Raw genomic sequence first — 14,245 nt, forward strand, 5'->3', positions numbered from 1 at the left:
CTCGAGACTTTCGAGTTCACACTCTTGGCCCGGGTGCGATCACTTGGTCCGGCCTTGGATCGAACCGCCCGAGGTTTTCAATAGTTGTTCATTTTCGTGCGACAACATTTGGTTCTCTTATCAAATGTTTACTTCCGTTAATGTGTTACAAGTTTTAATGTTTGGATATTGTTAGATTCTGCAGAGTAGATTTTAGAGCTTAATCTAATTTCTTTTTTCAAATGATGTATGTATCGATCACAAGCTGATTAGCTTGAACACAGGTGATCAATCGAAATCTTAAGGTCTTGTTTAGTAGGATGGAAAGTGGAATGATGTGGATCAAGATGTAGGAATTTTGCTATAGAAATAAATATACTGTGTTGTTTGGTAATGAAAGGATTGAAAGAGAGATTAATTTTTTGTGAGACCCACCAAAAACTATGAGAAAGATGGAAACAAATAATTAAAGTAAATTACATATATACCATTTAATACTATAATTATTATGCAAAAATAATAGCATTTTAGAAATTTTAGTATTTAAGACATCAATCATTCATCTCTATTTTAATTTATACTACACAAAGAAATGGATGAATTATAATCTTTGCTCACATTATACCAATAAACTTTTTAAAAATTTATAGTTCACCACTTTCTTTTCATTTCTCTTCCCTCCTTGTTAATCCATTCATCCAATCAATTTTATATATTTAATGTGTGGCATGTCTGATTTTTATGTGAATAAAGTCAACTTAATTTTTGTGTATTTTTTCTTTGATTATACATTTCGGGTATAATCCTCTTTGCACATCGACAATCTCGGGTGAAGAGAACAATCAACGATCTTTATTCTTGATTTTAGCCCATTGAGCCCGAAATGCAAAATCCTAGCAGATAGAGATAGAGAGGTTCATAAAAAAAAGAGAGAAGGAGAAATAAAAAGAGCACATCCTCTCTCTCTCTCTCTCTCTGTTCATGCTTATCTATGACACTAGTTGCAAATCTCATTTTCTTCGTCAACTTTGCGTTCTAACTTAAATTATATGTTCTAAATTATAAAAAAGTTGCAAGTATCTTCTGTTATGGATTTTTCTCACATGTCAGTCTAATCTTTCAGTAATTTTTGTGCTCGGCGTTACTCAAACATCAATCAAAATGGTAAGTGTTCTATTTTAGTTTTTGTGAATCAATACTTTATCCGCGTTAATTATGATAATTAGCTTGAATTTAGCATAAAAAAACATGAACGGTATTTACAGGGGAAGTTCACTGCTGAAGAGTTGCGTCGGATTATGAATCAATTAGTTCATTTTTTTCCGCGTCTAATTCTAATTACTAGCGTGAATCTAACTTATTAAATGTGAATTTTGTTTACAGGTGAAGTTCACCGCTTAAGAGTTGCGTCGGATTATGGAGCTGAAGAACAATATCAGGAAAATCGAACGGACAAAATGTGAAAAAGGGCATATCGCAATCGATATGCCGTTTTCCATGGAAAACCGACATTTTGATAGAAAACCGAATGGAAATAATGTTGCATAATGAATTAAACATATGATTCATAAATACATATATATATATATATATATATATATATCAAATTTTAAACTTGGAAAATATGTAATATTTAAATTGTAATAATATCTATAGAATTAATACGTATTTATATTTATTAGTGTTAATTTTTCTTCTGGGTTTAATATTTATAATAATGCATACGAGTTTAATAGAGGAAAAAAGATAGTTTCATAGTTAGTTCACTGTTTGGTTTATATAGTTTTATAAAAAAAATTATCAATTTATTTTATGCTTCTGACGGTTTAACAAAAAGAGCATGAATCTCTTTTATGTTGCTTCAATTCAATGTTAAAAGCCAAAGAGAAAATTTTATTAAAAAAAAATTTAAATTTAAATTAAGGGTTTGGTTGTATCATTGAATAATATGTTATTTAATAATTTTAAATTGCTCGAGTTTTACAGTATTTTTAAATAATTAGGGTATAAGTTAAATTATAAAAAAAAATAGAGCAGTTATTATCAATTTTACTAGATAAATATAACTCACTAACTGATATTAACATAACTAAAATAAATTGTAATACTATATTTACAAAAATTATATAAACAAATGACAATACATGATAAAAGAAATACATACATAATATGTACATTTTCACTTTAGTTCAGGTTAAGATAAACATAAACAGAACCATAAAGAATATGAACATTCACAAGTTAAAAACTTGCATATAAAGCAAAATGAACATGAATATATCTATAAATCAAAATTATATATATATATATATATATATATCTTATATACGGTATTAAATATAAAAAGTGTGTTATAAATTATAATTCCATATTATATGCTTATTCTTTTAGCTGAAGTGTTTTTTTTTTTACCACTCAATTACTTCCTTAAGTTTGGATATTTTTAAATTTTGCCAAGTACATGTTAGAGCTTACTCTAGTTTCTATTTTCAAATGATTTATAACATACCGACGTCTTGATCCCACGCTGATTTCAAATACTATTACTTTATATTCTCAATGGGACCCAATCAGACTAAATATCCACTTGAACAGAACACTCTATAATTGTTAATTATGATATCGTATATAAATGAAAAATATTTGAGTCTTGTTTTTGTCTTCTTCTAACTGCCTACGTAAGTTGTCAGCAATCCTTTTATGTGATTCTACTTTTGCACTCTCACCATCCGCTCTTTCTTTCTCCAACTGAAGCTTTTTGTTTGCCTCCTCGAGTTTTACGCTTTTGCTATCTACCAATTGCCGAGACAATGTTTCAGCATAATTTTTTTCTTCTGCAAGCTTGCTATGCTGCTCAAGATCTGCCCGTTTGGCCTCCTTGGCAACCCTCTTTTTCTCTGCTTCAAGCTTTTTATTTGCGTCGTTAAGTTTTCTCATCTCAGCTGCGAGCTTAGACCTGACTTCGTCGGCTTCTTTCTTAAGTACATCCATTTGGAGCCTATACCTCTCTGCTATCTCCTTTTCCGATTTCACAACTTTTAATCCTTCCACTGCTTTCCTCTTCTCTGCTTCAGCTCTTTTCCTTTCGCTTAGAACGGCCTCTTTCAAGCGCTTGATTTCTCTTTCCCCTTCAGCAACTCGACCTTTAAGAATCTTCACCTCACCATTTACATCTTGGTTATCGCTACCTCGTTCTTGACTAAGAAAACTAAAATTACAAGCATTGACACGAGCTTCCATGCGTTTCTAACTTGACAAATCACATTTTGATACGCATACCAAAATGAATCCTCAACTATTTAATGGAAAAGAGAATCGATGATTACCTTTCTTATTCGCGGCTTGAATCTTATCAATCTGCTGCTCAAGAAGCTTCACTGCCTGACGAAGAGCATTCCGTTTCTCTTCTCACTTCGAGTACTTGTTCTTCCACTGAAACGACAACAAAACTCTTTATCAATTTATTTTGAAAATTTTAAATCAATTCAAATCCTTCGAAAAGGGAAAGAAAAAAAAAATGAAGAATCTAGACACGAAGAGTGAAGTGCCAATGCACAGCATGAACCCGGAATCTCGAGCTTCACTTGCACATCACCGGCCATTCCTACGGTTCAACAAACCGAAAATCGGCAGAGAGATTTAGGGTTTTGCAGAGATAAACAGTGAGAGACGGAATGGGTAATGGCAGAACTTGGCTTTCGCCTGTTCAATGATATGAAGCGAAGAGATTCGCATTGTTTGTTGACTGTGTTTTGATTTGAACATGAGAATCTGATTTTCACACAGAAAGAAATGGACTGTCAGGTCTGGAATCTGCAGGAGATAAACCCTACGGATACGAGCTAGACCGGTGAGGATGACTTGAAAGTTGAAACTTGCCTCTTTTTTTTTTTTAAGTTTTTATGGTAAAAATACTTAATATTTTTTAAAAATCATACTTATATATTTAATTTTTTCGGTGATAAAAATACATAATGTTACATGTTAGTTACACCATAGATACCTAAACCATTAAATTAGATGAACAAACACGTGATATTCTCATATTTAATAAAAAAAATAATTAATATATTTTTTAAATTAGTTAAATATTAATCATATTGTTATACTTATAATACAATTTTCAAAAGAAACAAAAATATATCTCCTCGTATGATTTAATGACTACTAGTTTCTCATTTTGTATGACGTTGACGAAGCACATCCATGTTTAGAGGGTGGACGTGCATAATTAACAAATGTTCAATCGATAATCAAACTAATTCGAAATTGAATTTCGGTGTCACATCATCAAACCTAAATTTAGTTTTATGAAACGAATTGTATTTATGTAATTAGATCGGTTATCGCTTTTGAATATCCAAAAATTTGATGTTAACAATCCCGGCGTTTGTGATTCCAATCAAATTAGCACTCACATTAAGAAGAAAAACCTCACACACAGACACAGTCACAAGGCATGTATGGTTAGTGAACTAGATTTGTTCCTGTGCAAGTTGTACGGATACATTCCATTAGCCTACGAAGAAGCCCTTCAAGTACGGCCATTCTAACGAAAGAGAATGATCATATTGGGAGTTAAGATGAGAACGATGACTTTACTTGTTAACAAGGATAAAAAAAATTACGAACATGATTTTCATTTACACAGAGGCTGTTGCCACAAAATTGATATTGCAGTTGGTCCATGTCATGACAATCCTGAACTTAAGACGCTACAAAACCAAGATAGACCCCAAGAATAAGAATAAAGAATAGGTTTCTGAGAGGAATCACACTCAAACCGGCCAAACAGGAAAACGGTCTATCTACTCTTCTCAGCTGCTTTTGTACGAGGAAGCGTCCCAAACACCTTGTCCCACAGCGACGAAGTTATGCCAAAGCCTTTGTTCTGAATACGGAAGTGATGATTCAAATGGTATTTCTGGGGGGGAAAAACAGAGCACGTTACAAGTTGTCAGGAAAAAAGCCAGGTGAGCAAAGTAACTTGATTCAGTATCTCACCTTAAGACTTCGAAGTGAATCTTTGGATGGCTGACCATGGTGAAGGTAATAGTGGGTGACATCGTACATCACATAACCCAACAATCCACCGCCAAACAGAGCTGGGGTCGTAGTTGGGGTGGAGAAAGTCTTGACAAAATTATAGAACTGCCATTGATGAAGCATAAATTCCGATCATGATTCGAATTCACCCATAACCGCGAGAGAGAGAGAGAGAGCAAATGGCAATCCATGAAGAAACAGGGATAAATGCTTACCGGGTATAAAAGGATAGCTGTCGCAGCGGGAGGGAAAACGAGACGCAAGCCATCCATTGGGTGTTTATGGTGGCATCCATGGAGAAGATAATGTAAAGTGTTTCCCCTGAAAACATTATCGGAGGATTCGGATCACAACAGAGAGGACAAAAAAAAATAAAAACCTCGGAAACTTGAGAGAGTAGATGACTAACCAGTAGCTCTTTGTTTCGATATGGAAAAGGAAGCGATGCAATGTATATTCGATCAATGTCCAGAGGAATATACCCAAGCCGACCAACACAGCAATCTCAATAGGAGTACGTCCCATCCGTACCGACACAGACACGGAATAGCAGACCACTGGCACCCAAATCAGGGGAATTACCCACCATGCCGTTTTCGTGAGGAACTGCATTCCGATAGATAAGAGATACACGCCACAAGTTAGGGCACATTTCCATTCATTGACTTCTGAGATGCTATGCAGTGAACTTATATAAATGATAATCATGTTTAGGCAATACCTCCCAAAAGTCACTTTGGAAAAACCGAGGGCTGTCCTTGCTCGGGATGGGCTGGTGCACCCACTCCTGATAATTTTCTCCAAGATGACCAACCTATAATATAGCTTAATTTCAGAAAACTTTATTCAAATATTTATTTGCGGGAGCCGAGAACTCAAACGTGTTTCGGATAAAGTTGAAAACCAATTTTTTTTTTGGGGGGGTATACAAAATGTTTTGCAGGGGAAAAATGTCTTACGAAAGGTGGGTAAAAATAATCATCCCATCGAGATTGGTACCAAATTTGATAAAAATAAAAATTCTAGATCACAAGTTATGCATTTTTTAGACTGTACGAGGAGAGAGAATAAACATTTATTTAATTTTAAAAAACTGTGATAATTAATTTTAGCATACGCAAATTGCATATCAGCAAGGAAAACAGCTTCTTCTTTTTTAGGACATGCAGATGTTCATTTAAATAACAACAATAGATACAATGATTAAAACCAGATGTGTAGTGATCAGTTCCATCCCCAAGTAAAGTAAAAGGAGGGTAATCGCTTCCGACAACAAAATTTGGGAAGATAAAGAAAGAATAAATTAAGGAAAAACAAAACTACTAAGATTAGAGACACTTGAAAAACTGAATGTCCATTCACATTACCTGAAAAACGAGTGGTTTATTCAAATCAACAGTGAACCCCTGGGCAACCATCTTGTTCTCTATGGAAATCTATTAAGCAGGGAAATAAAATGGGAGAAGATATCAATATTGTAAAAACTTTGTAGCAACATGAATTCAGAAAGAAAAATAATGAACCATCTTTTTTTTTTAGACACTAAATACATATAGATGAATAAGCGTGGCAAATGCCAAGACTTAATGTTACAAACCATTCACAACAATAAACAAAATCTAAGATGATTTTGGCAGTTTCATACACCAAGTGATAAAAATAACAAGCCAATAAGAGACTGGTTACATAATTCACGATTGTTGTTGCTTCTGAGAGAAGAAAACCAAAACTGTTTACTTGGCCCCACATGCAAAGGAACAATGAAGGATCGAATCAAAATTGTTGCCCGAAAAAAAAAAATACAAATTGTATCCCCACCAACCATACCAGTTAAACTTAAAAAAAAATATATAAGGGATTAAATCGCAGTAACTTTCGTGATAAAGTTTTTAAAAATATACCAGTCTCTTTAGTAGTATATATTTTCTCCTCTATTTCACCAGAAACAGAATCAAAACAAACGAGCGAGTAGCCTAGGCCAAATCGCGCGATGCAAAAACCAATCCACAAGAAAAATCAAAACACAGATCAAACGCAACCCTAGATTCTCTGGTGACGAAATTCGGAAGAAAAAACGATATTAATTACCGCAGAAGGAACCAGATCTGAGAAAATCGCATTCAGGTGAGGGAATAGAGCGCGATATAATGAATAACCAGAGACAATGCGATTCGATGCAATCAAAACCTGAAGGAGAGATAGCCTCGCTCTGTCTCTGAAGAAGAACAGTCTCCTTTTTTTTTCTATGGGCGTTTTCTGTGGAAGATGCCAATATATTTTTATGGTCAAATCTGGGCCGTTGATTTTGGTTTATAGGCCTCTCAGAATATAATCAGCCAGCAAGATTCTCACGTTGGATTCTAACTATATGCGACTTGCCAGACTGGCATTTATTTATTTTATCCGATTATAAATCAATCTTGTTATATTTGAAAAGATAAAAATAATAAATAAAAAAAATAAAATAAAAAATAAAAACCGATCTGGCACCTCTTTTTTCACAATTCACAGCTATAGGGGGGTGAGGTGGGCCACTCTGTTATAACGAGACAACTCATAGCAATAGCAAATAATTAGAAAATTCTGAATTGGGAATGATTTCATTCAAAATCCCGGTGGTCAATATCTTATTTTTCAAAAGATATAACCCGTTTGTTCTTGAATTGTTGGACTTATATCATCTTGCCTCAAAAAATATATTAAAATCTGGTTTCGAAAATTAATAAACAATCTCATAGGTCCTTTCAACTTTTTGGCAAAAACAATATCACGTCACTTTCACGTGGACAGGTTCAAGCGTAATGTCTTTGCAGTTAAGTAACCTTAATTATTTGGAGAAACAAAAGTAACCTTAATTTTCCCAGCAAATGAAAGTAACATTAATTGTAACCTTAATTTTCCCAGCAAAAGAAAGTAATTGAAATTCCGCGAATTTCGGTCCGGAAATCGTTTTTTTAGTCGCGGTACTGGTATGTACAAAACTGGAACTTTTTTGGATTCCGAGAAAACCGTTCTGGTTTCTAGTGTCATCCGGAGAATCCTTCCACTTTTCATTTGTCTTTAAGCAAATTCTCACGTATTCTGACGGAAATTTACCGACAAGTGATCAAATATCGACAATTCTTAAAATCTGATGATATTTTGTGTTTTTCACAAAATTTGTTGTTAGTTTTTTATGATTTAGTCCAAATTCTTAGTTTATAACTTCATGATTGTGTTTAATTGGAGTTTGTATCCAATTTTTTTCAATTTTTGTTACATCATAAAATAGGGTTTAGATTTGAATGTGTTTAGATTTGAATGTGTTTATTTGGCTTTTTTTGTTAAATTAGTTGTAGAATATAAAATTTTATGTATAATTAGTTGGTTTTTAACCTGAATATTACCATTATTTTGATTTTGTACTTTGTATTGAACTATGTAATTAAGTTTGTGTTGGATTTTTGTTGAACTATTATTGTAGACTTTTTCCATTTTTATCTTATGTTATGTATGAATTTTTAAAAAATATTTATTCACTACATTCTTTCGGTAAGTACGGTATTCCATTTTCTGAATTTTACGGTATTCATCTGGCTTGCCTTCGAATACCAGTAAAATCTGAGTCCCGGAACGGTAACAGTAACGGTATTTCGATCATTGGTTTTGGGTTATGAAATATGTGCTCTGTTTTATAAGTTCATCATTGGATTGCTTATTTAGTATTGTTTATACGATTATTTGCTGGTATGGTTATCATAGTTAATTTAAAAATGATACAAATTTATTTTTGCTGTATTCTTGGAATGTATGGACCGGCCCATTCTCGGTGTACAATCGTATATCAAAAAATGGGAAGGCTTGGTATAAAAACCTTTATAACCCACTAAATATCGATATAATGTCAGTGTTTTTTTTAACTAAAATAAATTACACTTTTACCATGGTCGGTGGTATATTAAAAATTATTACTACAAACACAATTGCATCGAAGCCTTCACTTGTATATACGATCTCTTTTTTGGCACGTGTACATCAGTGCTTGAAATTCTTTGGGTATATGTATGTACGATATTTATTGTGGATACGATTTTTTGTTTTGCTTTATTTTATATATATATATATATATATATATATGTATATATTTATGTATGTATATATTTATGTATATATATCTGTTTATATATACAAAAATACATACAAATACATATATTTATGCATATTTATTAGACATATTGATATATATTAAATAAATTATAAAAAAAATATACAACATATTTATAATTATATTTTGTTATTAGATTTTAGTCTACAAATCTGTCGGTAAGCAATATCTCAGTGATATACCATCGATATTATCAATATTTTTTTTAATAAAAAATCATTGTATTAATGAAGGCGTGAGCCGGATTACACAAAAAGGTGAAACGAAAGAGTCAAGCCTCCAGATCCAACACATTCCAGCACGCGGACCCAGAGCAAGACAAAAACAAAAATAAGACACCAACCAAAAATGCCACAAGCTTTACAAAGGGGAAAAAATTTACATGCTCCTACAAAACGAAATTACAACCCGATAAAGGCTCTGAATAGCCACCAAAAAACCTAAAAAGCAGGGAGTACAAAACTCCTTGTCTATAAATGGAAGACCCCGAACACGGGAAACTTTTTCAATAAAGCGCGCTTTCCCAATCCCGTTGGAGAACCACTAAAGGGTGAACTGGAATTCCTTGCTTGTGGCGTGAAGCCATAGAGCGATATTGAGGTTGAAAGCCTCTCAAAATCCTTATGAATTCCAGCCATCATCCTCGAAGATGCACTTGTTTCTTCGTAGCCAAATCGTCCATAGTCATGCGAACATGCATGTCTTGACTAACTCCCCCCATCACTCGATATTCCGTGGAAGCAAACAAAGACCAAAAATATCTACGAAAAGGAAAACCGAGGAAAACCAACTCCAAAGACCTGATGCAGCAGGGCAGTCGAAAAACAAGTGAGGAATATCCTCGTTTGTGCTTCGACAAAGACCGCAACAACCCAGACATGATACGATTTGAGGATTTTGTTTTTTAATAAGATCCGCAGTGTAGATTCTTTTGAGAGTCAATCTCCACCAAAAAATTTGGACTTTTTTCGAGGCTACAAACTTTCAAATTGCTTTGAATAATGGAGTGGTGGGGACTGAAACTGTGGGTTCGAGTGCAGCAGTCATTGATTTAGCTTAAAATTATTCTAAGTCGTCGAGCCAAGCTCTACCGTCCGCTATCTCTTCGCAAAGAGTAACTGATAGTGCTTCCAAAAGAATAGCATATGCTGATGCCTCTCTGTCCGATAAGTTCCTCGTGACACGTAAGTCCCAGCCCATCGAATCCAATTCTCTGTGCTAATAACCAGAAGTTTGATATGGCCAACAGTCTTAAAGGACATTACCGAAATAGCATCTCAAAACATTCATTCCCACACCACTTGTCTTCCCAAAACCGAGTTATGGAACCATCTCAAACCACCCAACTGTAATGCTTGAAAAATTCCTTATGGATTGAGGATATTGATTTCCAAGGACTCCGCCGAGTACGGCCCGAGGCCAGGCCTGGATCCCAACCATTAGAGTAATATATGACAGCAATAATCTTATGCCACACAGCCTCGGATTATAAGGGACACCGCCAAAGCCACTTGGCAAGGCGTGCCTAGTTTTTCCGGACTAGGCTGCATATCCCGAGGCCACTCTTATCTTTTGGTTTGCAACAAACTCCCCATAAAACTGCCGATCGACCTTTGTTCCTATCGAAGCCTTCCCACGAATTTTTTTTTCATAATTTTATCGATATCATCGGCAACACCAATCAACATTTGAAGATCCAATCAGCATTGAAGATCAACATAAAGTAGGTCGAGAGTACGACAAAAAGGTCTAAAAAAAAGATAAATAGAAACCCTTTTGGTTTGAATATACATTTTTTTCCCGGATGTTGTGCTCGACTAAAAAGTTAAATATTTTATGAAAAAAAGATTCCTATGTTGTAAAGTCAACAATTTGAAGACTAAAAAGTAGTTTGGATTTAGATACCAAAACGCATAATTATTCAGAGACGAAGAACGTAGAGAGTCCGATGCATCCAAACAATTTTCGGAAAGAAATTGTAATGCAACAAAAAAAAAACGGTGTAAACTATGCCGGCCTTATTCAGTGACGAGTTTACTATTGCTGGAAAACCTTTTTACGACCAGGGATTGTACAGTTATACGCACCATGTCAATAATGGAACTGTAGATCTCATAAGATACATTTTATGTTAAAAAAAAAATACCCAAAAAGAAATTAAAAGTAAAAACTGAAGTCTCATTTCTTTCAGTTGAAATTGTATTCTTATTTTTAACATGCATGTACATTAGCAGGTGGGCCTTATTACTCGATCCAAGCTTAAGCAGTATAAGCAATTGAACACAATGCCTAACTAATTCAAATAATCAACAATAACCTTTTTGCAATTCTCTTGCCCAACCTTGATATGAACTATCCAAAAAACATGCTCTGATAAGCAAATGTTACTAAAGCCGATGATTCTCAAGACGAAGCTGCTTTCTTGCAGTAATTCTCGAGCCAATCCATGGTTACACTCTTCGGCCTCTCTAGTGCCAGACCAAGTGCTCGGTCCCATATCAACTGTAGATGATACAAAAAAGAGGGTTCAAACTTTATTCTGGAATATAAAAAATACACGTATGAAAGAACAGTGAAATAAATACCTGAGAAGAAATACCAATACTCCTTGACACACCAAAAAGAACAGTGAAATACCTGACCCAAATTAAACTCGGGGGTTATAACTCAAGAATAAACAACAAATGGTCAATAAATCACCTTGAATAAAATCCCATACCTTGCTTCAGTCAACCCGAAATAGTTCAACAAGACGCCACTGTGTGCATCAACATTGGGCCATGGGTTCTTAACCTACAATTGTAGCGATATCATTGGTTATGAACGGAGCTCAACTTAATAATCAAACGTAACAACAGATATTCTCATTCATACATTACTAAAGTGGTTGCATAGAATAACAAAACTCGTGTTTAAGTAAGTCGAATCAACTCTTTACCTTGCCTAATTCAGTGAGGATGGGAGGAACAACATCATAAAGCTTGGAGACCTGTATGTATAATGTGATGAAAATAAATTAAAAATAAAGTTAAAGCAAGGCTTGATTTTGTTGATGTTCTTGATATTACCAGTTGGAACAACGGGTCATCAGGCAAGTGCTTCAACGCAAATTCCCTCTGGCATGTGTATCTTGGATCTGTTTTGCGTAGTACACCATGTCCAAATCCAGGAACAACCTGAAAACATTTCAAAAAACCGTTATTCAAATAACTAACACATTCCAGTACAAAGTGAATATATCAATGGGCATTTGAATTTTAACATAATTACAGAAAACTGAGAAGAAAAATTAACCCTTCAACACTAAAATCAGTCTATACTCTATATGACAGGACTTTAGAAATAAGTTAAACTTTTTTTTTTATATATTAAACAATTACTAATTGGAAAAAAGCGACGACTTGTGTCCAAAGCCATGAAAAGCATAAAACATAATGCAAGCGATACAATGGAGAAGAGAAAATGACAAATATGCATGAAAAACTTGGAATGCTTTAGGCATTATGCAGGAAAATGGAAATGGTGACCTACCTTCCCACTATTCAATGTCTTCCATACATATTCTTTCAACTGATCTTTGGTTATAGTTTCTCCACATTCATCAACCACCGACTTGATCCAAAGCAAAACCTCCTACAAAAATACGCAGAGTCCATGTTAAAAGCACATTAAAATTGTAAGTGGGTAAGGATGTCTGTTACTAACCCACCTATGAAGTAAAATGCAAAAATCATAAGATACAAAAAACCCATTGCCTATTCATTCAGTAAAATCTGCATTACTGCTTGTATGTTGGAAACAACTAAATTCTCGACAAAGAACAGCGGAGCATTAAACCACACAGGAAACTTAAGTGACTTAGTTAATTTTACTCATTCGGCTTACGCCTCGGCAAATAGACTCGTAGCCCTTGGTGCTTTTTAAGCCTCGATAATTGTAACATTTTTTTACACGACTTTAGTTTGAGCATGTATGTCGTTATTTGGGGCTATGTATTTATATACGCTCAAACACGTTTTACCCTTCAAAGTTTAAAAAAAGGGAATAGTGCGTTCCATTATTCTTCAAGGCACACCTCCCATCATATAACAAAATTTTCATAGTGCTCAAAACTGCGTTTTATATTCCTTTTCACTAAAAAAGATAGAAGAAAGAAGCAGTACCTGATTAGCCAATCCGTGGAGCGGCCCGGCTAAACCATTTAACGCCGCTGCAAATGAAAGGTAAGGATCTGAAAGTGCACTGGCGACCTGGATTTTTTAAAAGGCTTCAGAACGGGAAAGCATTGATACTGAACATACCAGCTGTCAAACAATTGGAAATAAGACTAACTCAAAAGGACAGACTTGAAACAAGGTAATGATCAGATGGGAGGATAACTTACTAAGTGGCCAGTGTGCGCACTGACATTTCCACCTTCATGATCACTGCAACACAGCATAGGTAAACAAAATAGGATTTTAGGCAATCGTAACTCACAATACAAGCATTCACGCAGGAGGTTTGTAACATAAAGAATCCATCAATTAAAATAGGGTTCATACAAACCTGTGAATGGTTATATAAAGCCTCATAAGCTCTAGCATCTTAGGATCATCAAAACCCAACATCTGGGAAAAATTGCCACCATAGTCGAGAGAGTCATCTACGGGAATAATTTTCCCATCCTTGTAAATCCTGAGGAAAAACATTCCATCCAAATGAAAAGCAATACATTACCAAAAAAAAAAATATCAGTCTTAGGCATAGTATTTATGGTTGAGACACTAAATCATGACATGAGGTGAACCATTTCAAGAGAAGAAAAGAAACCATATTGTACAAACATTTTTTTTTCTTGATATAGCAGTATGTACACCAATGTTTGTCTCTTTGATTTAGTACAATTATTTCATTAAGAATAATGCTGATCTATTCTATATTAAAGAAAATGTATTTCTCTCATGGCAAGGATGCAACAAATTTACACCTATGAGGCTAAAAATTAATCTTGAATATCACAAGGTATGATAACCAACCTTCGATAGACATATGCTGCTACTATTGGCACGCGGGCAATCAAATTGAGCGAGTCCT

The 14,245-nt window shown here is 34.4% G+C and overlaps 2 protein-coding genes and 1 long non-coding RNA gene across 5 annotated transcripts; all 3 read right to left on the minus strand.

Moving 5' to 3' along the window:
• Positions 1–2,566: 2,566 nt before the first annotated feature.
• On the minus strand, positions 2,567–3,826 carry LOC149383128 (uncharacterized). Of its 2 annotated transcripts, none has more exons than XR_016301831.1 (3): positions 3,528–3,826; positions 3,306–3,411; positions 2,567–3,187 (listed from the first exon to the last, which is right to left on the minus strand). It is a non-coding gene; the product is annotated as an uncharacterized LOC149383128 (long non-coding RNA). The 2 variants fall into 2 exon arrangements; XR_016301832.1 differs by having other exon boundaries at positions 3,512–3,826.
• Positions 3,827–4,550: 724 nt separating this feature from the next.
• On the minus strand, positions 4,551–7,357 carry LOC149383129 (dihydroceramide fatty acyl 2-hydroxylase FAH1-like). 2 transcript variants are annotated; one of them, XM_089629483.1, is made up of 7 exons: positions 7,114–7,357; positions 6,393–6,461; positions 5,747–5,839; positions 5,435–5,631; positions 5,241–5,346; positions 4,984–5,130; positions 4,551–4,903 (listed from the first exon to the last, which is right to left on the minus strand). In XM_089629483.1, the coding sequence occupies exons 2-7, from the start codon at positions 6,441–6,443 to the stop codon at positions 4,784–4,786; spliced, it is 714 nt and encodes a 237-aa protein (XP_089485609.1). In that variant the 5' UTR covers positions 6,444–6,461; positions 7,114–7,357; the 3' UTR covers positions 4,551–4,783. The 2 variants fall into 2 exon arrangements, with proteins under 2 accessions (XP_089485609.1, XP_089485608.1); XM_089629482.1 differs by lacking the exon at positions 7,114–7,357 and adding an exon at positions 6,623–6,651.
• Positions 7,358–11,326: 3,969 nt separating this feature from the next.
• On the minus strand, positions 11,327–14,239 carry LOC149383130 (citrate synthase, mitochondrial). Its single transcript, XM_089628305.1, has 10 exons — positions 14,188–14,239; positions 13,718–13,846; positions 13,554–13,596; positions 13,333–13,419; positions 12,701–12,802; positions 12,238–12,345; positions 12,108–12,158; positions 11,889–11,962; positions 11,755–11,806; positions 11,327–11,671 (listed from the first exon to the last, which is right to left on the minus strand). The coding sequence occupies exons 2-10, from the start codon at positions 13,777–13,779 to the stop codon at positions 11,573–11,575; spliced, it is 678 nt and encodes a 225-aa protein (XP_089484431.1). The 5' UTR covers positions 13,780–13,846; positions 14,188–14,239; the 3' UTR covers positions 11,327–11,572.
• Positions 14,240–14,245: the final 6 nt, after the last annotated feature.

The sequence above is a fragment of the Urtica dioica genome, chromosome 10 (assembly GCF_054948205.1).
Source record: "Urtica dioica subsp. dioica isolate 48M chromosome 10, U.dioica_male_clone48M_v1_H2, whole genome shotgun sequence".
In the NCBI taxonomy this organism is placed as follows: Eukaryota; Viridiplantae; Streptophyta; class Magnoliopsida; order Rosales; family Urticaceae; genus Urtica; species Urtica dioica.

What these genes read in the sequence shown, in the direction of transcription:
- LOC149383129 (XM_089629482.1), bottom strand. An exon ending in TCCAAAGTGACTTTTGGGAG is followed by an intron (nt 5,632 to 5,746) that starts GTATTGCCTAAA and finishes ATCGGAATGCAG; the next exon opens with TTCCTCACGAAAACGGCATG. An exon ending in CAGCTATCCTTTTATACCCG is followed by an intron (nt 5,131 to 5,240) that starts GTAAGCATTTAT and finishes CATCAATGGCAG; the next exon opens with TTCTATAATTTTGTCAAGAC.
- LOC149383130 (XM_089628305.1), bottom strand. Translation starts at nt 13,779, where the DNA reads ATGTTGGGTTTTGATGATCCTAAGATGCTAGAGCTTATGAGGCTTTAT. An exon ending in GTGCGCACACTGGCCACTTA is followed by an intron (nt 13,420 to 13,553) that starts GTAAGTTATCCT and finishes TAAAAAATCCAG; the next exon opens with GTCGCCAGTGCACTTTCAGA. An exon ending in GTATTGGTATTTCTTCTCAG is followed by an intron (nt 11,672 to 11,754) that starts GTATTTATTTCA and finishes TATCATCTACAG; the next exon opens with TTGATATGGGACCGAGCACT.